Consider the following 15,873-nt stretch of genomic DNA (forward strand, 5'->3'; position numbering starts at 1 on the left):
AGAGAATTAGGTATTTTCATCATTATTACTATTTATTATTTATATAAATTTTAATATCGTAGTAGTAAGAATAAGAATAAGAATTAAGAAGCGGAAGGAATCCAAAAGCGTGATCGCATGAGAATCACCTAACATCGGACCTTAAAATAAGAGAAAGAGAACAACGAAGAAGTTGTTGTGTCTTAAGAAAGAGAGAGATGGCGGCGGAGATACCGTGCTGTGGAACAAAGTTTTCACTGTACGTTTTGGTGATCATAGGTTTGGTCTGCTTCGCGGGACTAATGGCTGGTCTCACTCTCGGACTCATGTCTTTGGGACTCGTCGACCTCGAAGTTCTCATCAAATCTGGTCGTCCTCAGGATCGCATCCACGCTTGTTAGTAATACTATCATAGTATCATCCCCCTTTTTTTTCCTTCCAATTATTTAAATTCTCTGCTTCTTACTCTTTGTTTTTCTTTTCTTTTCTTTTCTTTTCTTTTTGCAGCGAAAATTTATCCGGTTGTTAAGAACCAGCATCTTCTGCTTTGCACGCTTTTAATTGGAAACTCCTTAGCCATGGAGGTCTTGTTATTTTCTCAACCCTTCTTGGTTTAATTAATTAATCATTTTATTTTATTTTGTTTTGGCATGTTTCTGTTTTAGGCTCTTCCCATTTTTCTTGATTCACTGGTGCATCCCGCTGCGGCAATCTTGATTTCGGTCACGCTCATCCTCATGTTTGGAGAGGTAATTTATTTATTGATTTTCGTGTTATCAGCGAAACAACATGAATAATAATGTTTTATGAGGTTCTTCGTTCCATGGTTGGTGCAGATATTGCCCCAAGCAATTTGTACAAGATATGGATTGACGGTTGGAGCCACGCTGGCTCCACTTGTTCGGGTTCTTCTTATAGTTTTCTTCCCGCTTTCTTATCCTATCAGCAAGGTATGCTTATAATGTCAATATATATGTATGATTACTATCAACACAGGGTAAGTTTAGTGAGAGTGGTTATTAGTCTTCCTAAACGTAACAAATCAAGGTTTGAATAATTGTCGGAGAGGTGTTCATATTTAGTGTTTGACAGTAGTGTCTCAGACAAGATTGTCTCCAAAAAAGAATACCTGTGGGAACAAACAAAAAAAAAAGTAAGATTAGTAAATGTAAAAAAACTGATGGAGATTGTAATATTTTCAGGTTCTTGATTGGATGTTGGGTAAAGGACATGCTGCCCTTTTAAAGAGGGCAGAGCTCAAGACTTTTGTGAATTTTCATGGAAATGAGGTATTGTGGTAGATATATATATATATATATATATATATATATATATATATATATATATATATATATATATATATATATATATATATATACACATGTTTTTGAGGATTAAGAAAACTATTTTCTTTATATTCATTTGAATGCTTTAAGATGTGCTTCTAGTACTTGTGTTTCAGTTCTTTCAATATGGCTCTGGTTTGTGCTTTGATGTAACATGGCTATACGGTTGTTTTCTTTTCTAGGCTGGTAAAGGAGGAGATTTAACTCATGACGAGACAACCATCATAACTGGTGCACTTGACTTGACAGAAAAGACTGCAAAAGATGCCATGACTCCCATATCAAAGGCATTTTCCCTTGATCTGGATGCAACTCTAAATTTGTGGGTTTGTGAATTCTTTATTGTTCTCTCCACTAATCTTATCGCTTCTTTTGTACTAACCCTGCCCTCTGTGTCTGCGCTGAAGGGAGACACTGAATTCAATAATGACAATTGGTCATAGTAGAGTTCCAGTTTATGCAGGAGAAAAAACCAATATTATTGGACTTGTTCTGGTAATTTTTCTTCCGTTTCAGATTTTGTAAATAGATACACAGGATTGTAGAATTCTTATCTCAATGATAATGTCTATTATCATAGTTATTTATCTTCTTTTTTAAGTTGGAGAATATCTCATTTATTCTCAACATCAATTTACTCTAAAGACTAATACTTTGAATTGTTTGTATGTTGCTATAATATGTAATGAATAATGTTTGTGGGGATTAATAATGCTATGGATTGATTTTTTTTCTGCCCACTGTTATAAATTTAAAATTGTTTGAATGAAATGCATAAAAAAAAATATAAATTTGATCCTGAAGGAAAAAGTTTACAAAGATTGATGTCAAGCTTGAAACCTTCTATCATATCCTGATTAAGGTTATTGTTTATGATATACCAAGTAATAGATTGTGGATCTGATATTGTGAGAAGGGTATACCCGAACTGTAGCAGAGGGTTACTTTCAAGTCACTTTGAAATAAAATAGATTTGTTGCATGATAAATAGTAAAAAAAGGAACTCCATCACTTTCTATCCGCTATTATGTCACTCAATTATAACAAACAATAGCCTTATCCCACCAGGTATCCACTTTTATGTCACTCATTCATTGTTAGTTAATGTTTTGTTCACTTATATGTGCAGGTTAAAAATCTCTTTATGGTTGATTCAAAGGCTGCAGTTCCCCTAAGAAAAATGCTCATCAGAAAAATTCCTCGGTAATTCTTTTTCATACATGAGTTGAGATACATTATCCTTACCTGTGAACTTGATCGTATATGTATCAACATTTTTTTTTCTGTTTGTATGTTGTTGATATGCTGGTATTACAAGGTAATCGCTTTTTCCTCTTCATCTGCAGTGTTTCAGAGAACATGCCTCTGTACGATATACTGAACGAATTTCAGAAGGGTCACAGTCATATTGCAGTTGTGTATAGGGACCTAAATGATAAAAATGAAGCCCCAAAAAAAGTTAAAGATGGGGAACTACTTGATCTTAAGGACAAGCGTAAGAATAAAGGAGAGAAGACATCCTTGGATAAAGGTAGTGATTTATTTAAATAAAACTAGAATAAGTTTCATTTTGTAGAGTGCATGCTATCGAAGTATTATGTATGGTTAGCAATTTATCAAACTCATAAAGCAGTATATGCTAAATTGTTCTTTAGTTCCCTTGAAAGTGTCATCATTCCTCCTGTTTGCTGACCTTACTGATTATTTTATGAAGCTTTGGTACCCAGCAATTGTCATTTGTGTTTCCTTTTGTGAAGGTCATTTTCAGCACCATGTGGCTTTACTTCACACGTTTGTGGTTTTCTATCTGTATATTTAGACATATGCTCACTGTTGCCACATATATAGGTGAGAAATTGGAGTCGCATTATTCTTTGACTACAGATGGTGCTCAGCAAGCAAAGAAAAGTCCACCAGCAACTCCTGCTTTTAAAAAGCGACATAGAGGTTGTTCATATTGCATCCTGGACCTTGATAATTCTCCCCTGCCAGTGTTTCCTCCCAATGAAGTGGTTGTTGGTGTTATTACAATGGAGGATGTCATTGAAGAGCTTCTTCAGGTTAGAAGATTTAATGCATTATACTTAGAATTAGTAGTATGGGCTCAAATTATTTAGTCCTGTATGTTTGTTTTGATACTCTTCTTCTTAGTACTGATGGTGCAACTCTAGCTGTCTCTGACACGATGAACTCCGTCTTTCGCTTATTCATTCTATATTTTCCATATGTTAATTTTTGCCCATTGCATAATTCCCCATCCAATGTTTCTTCCATATTTGCACTCAGTATGGATGATTAAGTGTTATTTTTATAGTTATAGTCGTTGAAGAAAGAAGTGCTTGATTTGACTTCTGCAGAAGTACTTCTCTGTTACGTGTAGATGTTTCAAATTGCTAGAATTGGTTGTTTTGTTGCTAGGGCTTTTAGCTTCATATATTATTATTGTTATGAATGCAACTACAGGTTGCACTTATGCTTCTATTGCCTTTTAATTTAGTTGCATATGTTGATCTATCTTCATTAAATCTGTGTATTTCAGGAGGAGATACTAGATGAAACTGATGAATATGTCAATATCCATAACAAGTAAGTTTTCAACTGTTTCCTCTTAATTGCCATCTGAAGCCCAACAGTTTTGTTAGATCATTTTGTTGCAAGCTGACTAAATGTCTCCTTGGTATTTGGTTTAGTGCACAGCAATAGAACATTGTTTGCTTATTGTATGAAGAATAATGCTAAATTGAGTTATTGCAAATGCAGGATAAAAGTTAACATGAATGCTTCTAAGGAGAAGGCTCCTGATGCAAATATGTTGCTGCCTTCACAAGCAGTTCAAGGACACACACCAACTAATTCAATTTCTACAGCTACTTCTGCAACGGGCTCACCTACCACAATTGATCTAATCTCAGAAAGTGAGTCACTAAGGAATCGATAATTCATAAGGAATAAGAGAAAGACATAGGTTTGTGTTTCTGTTGAAAAGGCAGAGCAGTATATAGCTTCTTGTAAAAAATTCCCTGTATGATATTATGTTAATAAATTAATATAGAGGAACACTGCGGTAGCGTGTGGCTTGCCAGACAAAACAGAATGATTCATTTTGGTTTCACTTTTAATGAAAGTGTAATCAAAATTTTTCACTTTTTAATATCACATCCACTTCTTTTCTTTTCTTTTTTCTTTTTTTAAAAAAACTAGTACAATACCTATGCCTTCGCATGAGTCACTTAACTTAACTGGTTGCGCGCATTTGTTAATGTGTAAATGGTATAAGATTTGATTAAAAAATGTTTTGTAAATTGAGAGTATAGCAGTACAATACTTATGCCTTCGCACGGATCACTTGACTGGTTGCACGCATTTGTTAATGTGTAAATAGTATAAGATTTGATTGAAAAAACGTTTTGTAAATTGAGAGTATAGCAGTAAACAAATAAGTTTTGAATGAGTAAATATGATACAAATTTTAGCATTAGAAAACAGGATATCATACGAAAGCACATTAGTCATAAATGGAATTCAAATTTACTATATTACAAACTATTATTTAAAAATCCTAAATAGAAGATAATTAATAGCATATAATGAAGATTCAGTTTGATTTTGTGGAACATATCAAACTTGTCCCCCTAATTGATAGGAGTACATTTAGTCAATGATAAAATAGAAATTAAAATATTAAAATACTATAAATATGAATTTAGAATATATTAAGAATTGACAATATTGAATTATAATTATTTTAAAGTGTATACCTATTTCATAATGCAATAAGTTGGCGTGGATTAAACATAATATTGGCACTTGTGTTATAAGATGAATTGTAGTGTTGCCTAAGCAAATGTCCAATGCTACTTTGCAATATATATATAATGTTACTTACAGTCCATATGCAAAGGTTGTTGTGTGTCAATCCATTCATAACACAGTTGCCATACATTGTATGAGAAACTACACCCAAAAAAAGGAGCACAAATGTCTCAAGATGCTGATGATAGAAGCAGCAGATTGAAGCATCTGCTCCATGTATAACATTCCTCTTTAACAACCCATCTTGTGTCTAAATCTTATCCAAAACAACCCTCCATCCAAAAGAGCACACCTTAGACGGAGCCTCTACACTCCACAAAATTTTCAGCAAATCAGAATTCAGTGATAAGAGATTATTATGCAGAAGTGCATATGTATTACACACAGTATATCCTTCATTTGTTAATCCTCTCCAGCTCCAACCATCCTGAAACACCTTATTAGGTGAGGAGGATCCAACATGTAACATCAATACGCTCTTTTCATTAAATAGGATGTTTTCATGTTAAAAAGTTTATTATTGCTTAGTAGAGATTGAGAACAATAGAACAAATTTACACAGTAGTTGAGTCTATGAAGGAAATAGCAACATGTGCTTTCCTTATAATGGTAATCATAGTTCACCTGCCAAATATATAAATATTGTGTTAGCAAACAACATTAAATGCATAGAACCGTGCCTAACAAAATTAGAAAGATTAGGAAATCAAAAGGAAAATGGAAAATTAAGATTTGTTGCAAGTGATTGAAAGTATTCCTAGAGTTGAATCATGTGGCTTAAAATTCTTCTGCTGCATTATAAGATTGCTTTATAACAGTATAAGTAGAAATAAGTAATAGATGACATTTGATGAAACAATCTCATTGTAATTACAATATTTGAAATCCATTTTGGCATTTTGCTGATTATTTTAAGCAGCCTGGGACTTGAATATGCATATGAATTGCACAAATGGGGTAAGTTAGGATACATTTAGAAGCATGCAAAATCATTATTGAAAGCAGAAAATATCCAACATTTTCTATAATAAAAATGTATCCTAACTTGGTGGCAGATATCAAAGCATGTCAAAATAAGCAAATGTACTCAGTTACTTGATATCAATGGTGCTGGCTTGTGGGATGCAATTAGGTAGTTTATTCAACCAAAATATATTCCAAAAAACAAAAGTCATACATTGTCATCTATATCCCTAATTATACCGAAGTACATGTGCCAACAGAGAATCAACACTCGCCCTCTTTATAGGTAAGTGGAAATGTGGAATGCATTAGCAGCAGAAGGTTCAATGTACAACAGAATTTGCTAAAAAGATTAGAAATTATCAGTAAAAAGGATGGCAAATTCTTAGCATAGCAAATTAAATGTGTAGGTTGCTCTGTATGAGGCACACAATGTGAAGATTGGATACAGCTATAAACAGCTAGTGAAATTTTGGTATATAATTGCTCTGCTTTGCCTTTCCCTCCACCATTTCCTTTTAAAAGAAAATATTAATTAATAGAAGAATACTTTAAAATATTTTTTTATTCCCAGCATCCAAATTATATATTGAGAATGTACTATACCGTCAAGATAAATGTGCAAGCTTGGGAAGGTTGAATTTCATCTCAAAAGATCACTCATTATCTAAAGCTATTCATTATACAGATACCAAGTAATAGCTAGCATACACTGCAGAAGGATCATATTTGACATGCTGTCAAATGTGCTCTTGCCATCCTTAAGAAATTTCTTGCATTCCTTTTAATCACCTTGCTCAGGCTTGAATACATCTATCTACATCTTATGTAAAGAATAGCTTAATTACAGTTATTTTAATACACAACTCTATAATGACTTGCATCTTCTCAATGACCCCTGCAACTACAAGATGGGACAACTTTCTCAAAATACTACAAAGCAACTATGACAGATAAATGTGCATTACCCTTCTGTATGTAGTATTAAAAAAAGTATATTTGAGTGTTTTGTTAGTATTTTTCTTAGTCGTTTATTTTATCTTAATCTTGAGTAGAATAGACAGTGAACTTCTTCATGTAGCATTACCCTTCTGCATATAGATTCTTTACAAGTGATATAAAATCTTAACCCTAAAAATAATTATACACATTAAATAATAAAATATATAACTAAAAAATATTTAGACCCTGAGTTAGTGACTGTTGGACCCTGAAATTAACTAAAGAAACAAACTTTCTATAATTTGATATTTAATTTTTTTAAAGAGAAACTCAATATTTGTTTTCTTAAAATATAATAATTAAGATTAATTATTCATATTAGATTTTAAAGAAATAAATAACGATAATAAAAAATAACTTTAAAGGTGTAACTTATTTAGTTTAATTCCTTCACACACACACACACACACACACACACACATATACATATATATATATATATATATATATATATATATATATATATATATATATATATATATATATAATTTTCTCAATAGGAGAATCTGCATTTCCCTGTTCCCTAATCAAGTATCATCCCCGTTTGCCCCCAATTTTCCTGCTTGTCGCTGTATCTTCCTTTCCCCCGCATCATTCACAGTACACACTCTTTAGCTTCATGATCATGGATTCACGATATGTTTTCCATATATGTACAACAAAATACATAATAAAAAGTGAGATGAAGAAAAAAGAAAGTAGTGTATAATAATGATGATTAATATTACTAATTTTTTATATTTCTCTATCTCGTTGTTTGAAACGAATGATCCCCGCATAAAATAAGCAAGAAACGTTATGTGTATCGAAACCTATGAGAAAACAAGCTAGCTACAGCTAAGAATTGAGAGAAAGGGAAAAAGAAACAATGAAGCAATATTTTCACTATTAAGAGACAACGATATTTAGTAACAATCAAAGTACATCCAAGAATTATATTGTAATAGACTAATAGTACAGCGATTAAAGATCAAGAGAGGGTAAAAGGCGAGCACTGGGAGATCAAGAAAAACACCCAATAATAGTAATCATTATCATATTAATTCACAAAATCACAACACACATATAGTTAAAGCAATACATACAGCAAAGCCTTAGCTTTATAATTAATTAATTAAGCTTTACCCAAACTTTTTTTTTTTCCTGCATGTGAATGAAACATTGATGTATTCAAGTTCTCTCGTGGACCATATATATATAACCCTATTAAAACAGGGAGTAGACAAGCTGAGAGAACCTGAAGAAAAAGTTCTTTGGATGCTTGCGTTTTCGATGTCATCAATCCTTATAAAAGATGACAAGCCGAAGAACCTAACCCAAGAATATTCATTCTGATTGCCCAATGGTTTCTTTCTATTACTTTGTTCTGGAAAGGGAAAGGAATTAATCATAAAAAGATAAAAAAAAAGGAAGATTAAAAAAAGCAATCAATGATTCTTAAGTGCTTTTTCTGGGTTTGCTTTTCCTCCTCGCCCTGCTTCTCGACGGTTCCCCTTTTGGGATTTGAATCTCTTCCTTTGTGATTCTTTTGCATGCCACCGATTCTGATGTTAACTCCTCTTGTTGCTTCCCATGTTGTTGTTCTTTCTTCGTTGCTGAACAAGTAAAAGCTTCTGGTTCCTCTTTTGGTTCCACTTTTTTCAGTTCGCTTTCCGTTTCTACAACAACAACCTTACGAGGTCTTCCTCTTTTTCGAGGAGGCTGAGGTTGTGGTTGCTGTTGTTGTTGTTGTTGGGTGTCACCTCCTTTGGATGAAGCCTCAGCTATCGCTACCGAAAGTTCCTTCGTTTTTTGGCGCTTCTTTTTCCCCATAAATACTTCTCTATCAAACAATAATAATAGCAACCACTTCCAACCACTCTGTCACCGATAATATCTCTAAATCATCAAATTTTCATACATCATTAAACCTAGGGGAAGACAACATAAAAAATACTAAAAAGTACTAGTACTAAGAAGCAAAACCTTCCTCTCTCTCTCTCTCTCTCTCTATCTGAATATGTGAAGAGCAAGTAGTGGTCTGTGATATATCTTTGACCAGAATCCAGATTCTGGAAACATTATTATTATGAAAATAAACAAGCACCCTTCTCTTCTGAACTATATAGTGGAATATAAAATTAATAACTAGGGTCCTTCATTCAATGGAATAAACAATTCAGAAAAACTCAAGAGCCGTTTAAATAATCTATGATCTTCTCCCTCTCTGTTTGTTCATTCAGTCCAATCTTTGCCGTTCCCATGTACACACATACATATAGATAAATATACTAGTAGAAAAATTATACATCAACACTCAATATGTGAATGGACACTTGATGAAAAAAACACAAATAAGATTAAAAAAAAAATACAAGTATTATAAACATGATATAAAGAGAGATAAAAAGAAAAAACAGGTATTTGTTAAATATTCAAAAAAATATAGATATTAACGTATCATCACTCACTCGAACTAAAATTCTTCTGTGTTCTGTAATAATAAAGAATGGGATGTGGTGCAAGAGGAGGGTTTAAAAAGGGAGGTGTTGGGTGTTTGAGTTTGACTGACTGACTGGATAAACTAACCATGGTTAGTTGGGGGCGTGGACCAAAGCAAAGTGGGAGTGGGGTAAGGGTTGGTTAGTCTCAGACCGAGTGTTGCAGTGCAGTCTGACCACTTGTGTCGCTTCCCGGGTTTCGCGTCCTCACTCATCGGGCTTTTTTACTTGTTGCTGTTTCTTCTGTTTTTCCATTATCATTTTTTACCCTTCGTTACATCCTAAGCAAAGCATCAATCAGTTACCGTTGATCAATTTGTGTCTGTGTAAGTTTAAGCTCTTGGTAACACTGTTACACTGAATATGGAGTTATGGACTTGTTGCCTCGGGTAAAAGCCAGCTACAGTACAAGTACAGGGTCAACATTCCTGACCCCGTCCTATTTAATGACTAATTTTTTTAACCATTTAAACATTTAAAATGAATAATTGTATAAACTTATTATTTTTTTAATCATGTTATATATAAATTATCCATTGATTTTATCGATGATTAACATTTATTGAAAAATTTGACTCATCATTTTTAATGAAATTATTTTTTTTAATTAATTTTTTTTTCATTCACAAATACTCAAATTTTAAACCTTACTTAAGAAGATCGAATTTAATATCACTTGAACCAACTTATTAGCTGTATAAAATTATTATAGAAAAATTATTCAAAATATATATAATATTGTATATTTTTTTATAGAGTTACACTTATATATAAATATTTGTGTATGAATAATTATTTTAGAGATAAAAACTAAATGATAAATATTTGTGTATGAATACTTATTTTAAAGATATAAGCTAAATGATTGATAGATGATAAGATGTAATGTAAGTAAATTAAATAAAAATATGATATTTTCCTTTAGATTTATTAAAATTATTATTTATTTAATGTAAGAAAACACATTGTTTTAATGAAATTGTGTATTTATTTTTATGCAATATATACTTATATTTTTTAATATTTATATATAAGGTCCCTAATTAGTATTCTACCCTGAGTCCCTAAGATGTCATGACTAGCCTAAGTATAGGAGTTGACTTGATTGTGTTTGTTATTACACTCATGCCAAACAATAGCTCATAAAAATTAGAGTAAGATATTTTTTAACTTTTGGTAAAATTTGGTTGTAATTATCAAATTTCAACTTTAATTAATTATCAAAGGTCTCTAAATTTTAAAAATAAAAAGCAGTGACATTGACCCTCCTCAATGTTAAAATTGCCTATAATAGAGAACGAAACCTATTATTTATTAATTTTTATCGAACGGACGAGGACTAAAAATAATCCTAAAAATTATAATTCCCTTTGGAATCTCTACCCCTATATTTGGAAAACAACTGTTTGTTGTACCTTGGTAGTTATCTTTGTTCAGCTACCGGCTTTTGCTAACTCTAAAACGCCCTAACTTCTCTCCCCTTTATCTGTTTTTGCCGTCATAGATGTTTTGTTTTTGCCAATAGGATAGAACGACATTGATGTAATCGTATGATTCTGTGGATTGCACAGAACACATTTGTAAGACATGTATTTTCATGTAGATGAATGCTTTTCTGTGAAGCAAAGACAAGTATTTGGAAAATGACGAAATGGTTTGTTTCATACCTCAGTAAGTATTATTGTAATGAACTACTACTCTACCACTACATTGCCATGTTTTAAAAAAATCAGCATAGCTCAGGAACAAGTTTACTCTCTCAATATAAGGAACGAAGTAAATCCTTACAGAGAATCAAAGTTAACAAATTTGACTATTGTTGATGTTCATAGCTCATACAATTACAATCATATCTCCCCAGGTTCAAAGGAAGCTGACTCTGGGGCTAACTCTGCTCCAGAAAGACCCTTACCAACGTAGCTTGAGCCATTAATATGGAGAACTCCTCATGGTTATAGTTCAGTATCCCTTTTCCTCCAAATTTTATGGGAAGATTTTCCTCATCTTAATAACATTTCATCAGCTCCACGCTATCTTTGTTGTTGGGGTAGACGAACTTCACCTTCTGAATTGTCTTCTTATCCAACATGAACTTGAGACTATCTGCATAATAATAATAATAAAACAGGTAACATCATAGTACTTAAATGGGATTAGTATAGTGGTGTACAAGACATGCCTCTTTATTTTTTCAAATTATGCTTGTAATTTATTCATGATGTTGATTTTCGTGGCCCATGAGACAAGAATGGTTTTTGAAATGCTAGCACAAAGAAAGCAAACCTTCCAAAATGCTTCAAAAACCCGAGGGGGGTTGTAAAGAAAAGCTATGGCAAGTCTCTCAGGGTAGTGATTCTGTAGGTGTTAATGGTCTCTTTGGCTGATTTAATGGGCACACTATTTCTAAACGACCACTCAGTGAAGTCTATCAACCATGACATTTGTTCTTGACCATGTGGAAGGTTAAGCATAGCATTTTCCAGCATATACACCAGATGTCGCATCTGATTCTCTTTTGAAGATGTGTTCAGCAACAACCACTAACACATTAGTTTTCAATTTCAATACCCAAGAAAAAACAAAAAGTAACCTAGCCATTTCTTCTATTTCTAAAAAATACTTTAGTCCTTAACATGGACTATATTTTAATCCATTTTAATATAAATGAATTTTGCGTATAATTTTCTTTCTTTACTCTCAACAACAACAACTATTTTTGAACTCTTAATATTGACTTTGAAAACAAAATGAAATGAAAACAATTTTGTGTGAACTTTTAAAGAGTTTAGATAAAAAAAAGTTTACACGGTCAACAAATAAAAATTATTATTAGTATAATTTAAAATACTTATTGTAAAAATTAACATTGTTATATATACCATTGAATATACATATAAAAACTCTAACCTATACACTATTTACTCAATTTTTAAACTATAGTTTTAGATGATACTAAAGGTGGATAGATTGAGTGAAAGAGAATGGAATTAAGAAAAAAATATCTATATTAAAGTAGTGTATGAAAATATGAGACACAATTTTAAAAACTTTCATTCAATTTCACTCTACAGGAAAACAATCACGCGGACACTAAAAGTTTAAAAAGTTCAATTAGAAAAGTTTAAAAAGGCAGAAAAATATATTTGGAAGATATTTTATTGTACTAATTTCCCTTATTTTACTGTTTTTTATTTTGTTGAATTTAAGTATACCAAAACCATTTACATCCTAGCCATGTGAGCCATCAATATCGCAGATGTGGGCATGTAAGCACATATCTAGCGGTAAGGAGTAAGAAAAATCTCTTACTCCTAGTAAAATATAAGAATTTCCCCAATGATTTGATTGATTTGGAAAGCAAAAAGCACTTACACCTTAGTCCACAGTAAATATTTTTCACGAAATAAAGTTAAACATAAAACGTCCAAACCAACCCATGGTACCTGCATTCCAGGCCTCAATACAAGGACTATCCTTCCTTCACGGTCATGAACACTAGCTCTGTACAACTTCCCTGTCTCCCCTTCCACCACAATCTCATCCTGAAACTTTTTCTTTCATTACCTTAATAATCACAGCATCTCACACCAAATGATAACAAAGCAAAACTTACCCAGCGAATATCCTCAGGCTTATACGTTGATCTCCACTTGAGTGTGTCCTCCAACATCTTCTTCGACTTGTCCGCATTCCAATTACGAGCTTCCAGATATCTCCTCAAACAATTATCACTTCAGTACTTCTAGCTTCGTCCAGCTGAGGGCCCAGTTGCATCCTTCACCTCTTTAATCTGCCAATAATAATATTCAGAATATATACAACAACTCAACCACCCTATTAAACCAAACAAAATGCTTAGCAAAAAAAAAAAAAAATCGTTACCTTCGATTCGTTATAATGCTCCTCTCTTCCCTGTCCAGGCTGCGAATTGCTCCTGCGCTGAAACATTGCGACCGAAAATTCCCGCTACTCGGAAACGCTTAATGATTTGACACAACCGATTCTGAAAGTGACATAAAAAAATAAACAAATACAGAGACACGGAGATAATAATTAAGGAGTAGGAACATTTTCTCTGCGTTACAAGTTACAACAGATTCTCATAAGAGGTGAAGAAAAGGGAACAAAAAATATCAATTTCGCATTATCAAAGATCAGGGAAAAACAAACGACATTGGAAATTGAACGTAAATTAACCTGCAAAGGAAGAAGTTGAAACGCAGAAACAGGATAGGGGTCTCATCCAATAGTGTGTTTGTGTGTGGAAGCCATCAAACTACGAAGACTGAAGAGAGAAGCAACATAATTATAAGCGATTGAACAAAAAACACGTCACACAAAACAATTACTCTTTGAATAGGGAAGGGAGAGAAAAAGGAAAAAAAAAATGGTTCCAGCTACCAAATCGGTTCATGGCAATTATTTACATAAAAATGTACTTGAAATTAAAGGTTGTACTTAGCGACGCCTGTGGATATCATGTGTAAGCATACTCGTAACTTAATTACAAGTTTACAATTCTGAATCTCTTTTATTTACCAAAGCATGGGGATATCATGTGAAAGTCACTTTTATTTTAATTAAGTTATGTATCTATTTCGGGATGGGTTCACAAGAACAAAAATATGTGATTTTTCCTGAATATTAGTATTAGTAATTTTGATAAATTTAGTCTCTGAATTTTATAAAAATAATGATTTTTGTTTCTCATTGTAGACAATGCTTTCATTATGAAGAGAGACAAAAATTATCACTTTTATAAGATTTAAGAATTAAATTGATCAAAATTAATTCGTAAAAATTAAGTATTACCTAAAAATCATAAATTGAAAAACATAATTTATCCTACAAAGTATTAATTGTGATACAATTCTTTCACAAATTTTTTAGATGTTCACACTCATTACATAATACATCCTCTTGCTAATACTCTATAAGTACCTTGAAAAGACTCCAAGTTCCTTCTTAATCATTGAACACAATAAAATCCTAATGACTTCATGATTTTCATGTTGGAACCTAACTATCAGTTGGTAATCATCTGAACTGAATAAGTATCCATCTTAGCTTCCTAGCTCACGGATACTAAGAGTTTCCCTTTTTACCCGAAGGATTTCCACTAATACCTCAACAAGTATTCTGAAGTGTCTCTCTATGCTTACACCAACATAGTCTTCACACAAGGTTAAAAACACACATATTTTTTGTTATTAAGTCCCATCGAACTTCCGCAAAAAACAAACACATTTCTACAAAAAGAATTCAATTCATAAGAGTATAAAACTTTAGCACAAAATTTCAAAACTTCAAATACAAGAAATATGAAAGTTAAAATTACAATTCAGTATTGTCCAATAGTTCACGAAAGAATGCAATTCATATGCATCTTTTACTCAGTTCTTTGATCTTCAATAAAAAAATATATAGCTGAGGAGAAAATATTTTTGTTGAGACTAAAACGTCTTCCTGTTTGTCTTTATTAAATGCAAAAGAGCATCTTCAATAAAAAAAACGATAAGTAGTTAAATTTTATCTCCAATAGTGTAAAATGATAATAAATTTAGTTTATGAGATGAGAAATACAAATTAAATCTCTATAAAAATGACAAATTAATATTGTCGTTAAATTTGTGAGATCATTTTTATTGTAATGTTTAAAGATCAATTTGACAATAAGTTATATTTTTTAGGATGAATTTAACATTAAATTGCCTCAAAAATTAATTTGTTATAATTTTTACATTTTTTATAACTAAATTTAAATTTTTCATTAAATAATTTATTATTATCTCATCCTTCCAAAAATAAATTTAGCTATTTGCCTTAGAAAGAAAAGAATAACAGACTCATGTATAAACAGTTATTTAGAAAGGAGCATTGTGCTTTTTCTCACCCACTTAAAATTCATTTATCCTTGTTTAATATGTAACCAGGAACTTATCACATACTTTCAAAGATTGAGTTGTTTCTTAGCATTTGTTAGGGGCGCGTCTATGCACGTCTCCCTTTAAAGTCACATTACGTGAAAGTTAAAATTTATTGATTTCTTAAAATATAAAGAAGAAGTATATTTAGGAATAATTCAAACGGGATACCTGAACCCAAACATCTCAATTTTTTTCAGTCAAAATCAAGATAGATTTAGACATGTGTCACCTGTGCGAGACTCGTTGTCATGCATAAGTGTATACAAAAAAAAAAAAAAAACAAACTAACTGCATTTAAAGTCTAATTCTAAAAAATAAATAAAAAATGTAGACAACTAGACAAGTGTTTTTCTTTCCCCACAG

The 15,873-nt window shown here is 32.0% G+C and overlaps 2 protein-coding genes, 1 long non-coding RNA gene and 1 pseudogene across 4 annotated transcripts; 1 reads left to right on the forward strand and 3 right to left on the reverse strand.

Moving 5' to 3' along the window:
- Positions 1-73: 73 nt before the first annotated feature.
- LOC114408642 (DUF21 domain-containing protein At1g47330-like) lies at positions 74-4,501 on the forward strand. Of its 2 annotated transcripts, XM_028371766.1 has the most exons (12): positions 74-375; positions 487-563; positions 645-728; positions 816-929; positions 1,182-1,268; positions 1,508-1,647; positions 1,733-1,820; positions 2,455-2,528; positions 2,672-2,856; positions 3,174-3,385; positions 3,865-3,911; positions 4,086-4,501. In XM_028371766.1, exons 1-12 carry the CDS (start codon positions 198-200, stop codon positions 4,261-4,263), a joined length of 1,464 nt encoding a protein of 487 aa, XP_028227567.1. In that variant the 5' UTR covers positions 74-197; the 3' UTR covers positions 4,264-4,501. The 2 variants fall into 2 exon arrangements, with proteins under 2 accessions (XP_028227567.1, XP_028227568.1); XM_028371767.1 differs by lacking the exons at positions 3,174-3,385; positions 3,865-3,911; positions 4,086-4,501 and adding an exon at positions 3,040-3,166.
- Positions 4,502-5,086: 585 nt separating this feature from the next.
- On the reverse strand, positions 5,087-9,814 carry LOC114408644. The gene is made up of 2 exons (XR_003665922.1): positions 9,554-9,814; positions 5,087-5,762 (listed from the first exon to the last, which is right to left on the reverse strand). It is a non-coding gene; the product is annotated as an uncharacterized LOC114408644 (long non-coding RNA).
- LOC114408643 lies at positions 8,114-9,549 on the reverse strand. Its single transcript, XM_028371768.1, has one exon. It carries the CDS (start codon positions 8,913-8,915, stop codon positions 8,541-8,543), a length of 375 nt encoding a protein of 124 aa, XP_028227569.1. The 5' UTR covers positions 8,916-9,549; the 3' UTR covers positions 8,114-8,540.
- Positions 9,815-11,218: 1,404 nt separating the features above from the next.
- LOC114408645 lies at positions 11,219-14,034 on the reverse strand (annotated as a pseudogene).
- Positions 14,035-15,873: the final 1,839 nt, after the last annotated feature.

This window comes from Glycine soja, chromosome 4 (genome assembly GCF_004193775.1).
Source record: "Glycine soja cultivar W05 chromosome 4, ASM419377v2, whole genome shotgun sequence".
NCBI lineage: Eukaryota > Viridiplantae > Streptophyta > Magnoliopsida > Fabales > Fabaceae > Glycine > Glycine soja.

Coding starts and splice junctions, on each gene's coding strand:
- LOC114408643 (XM_028371768.1), bottom strand. CDS start 8,915: ATGGGGAAAAAGAAGCGCCAAAAAACGAAGGAACTTTCGGTAGCGATA.
- LOC114408642 (XM_028371766.1), top strand. CDS start 198: ATGGCGGCGGAGATACCGTGCTGTGGAACAAAGTTTTCACTGTACGTT. Junction 2,529..2,671: donor CTCATCAGAAAAATTCCTCG/GTAATTCTTTTT, acceptor CTTCATCTGCAG/TGTTTCAGAGAACATGCCTC. Junction 3,386..3,864: donor TCATTGAAGAGCTTCTTCAG/GTTAGAAGATTT, acceptor TGTGTATTTCAG/GAGGAGATACTAGATGAAAC.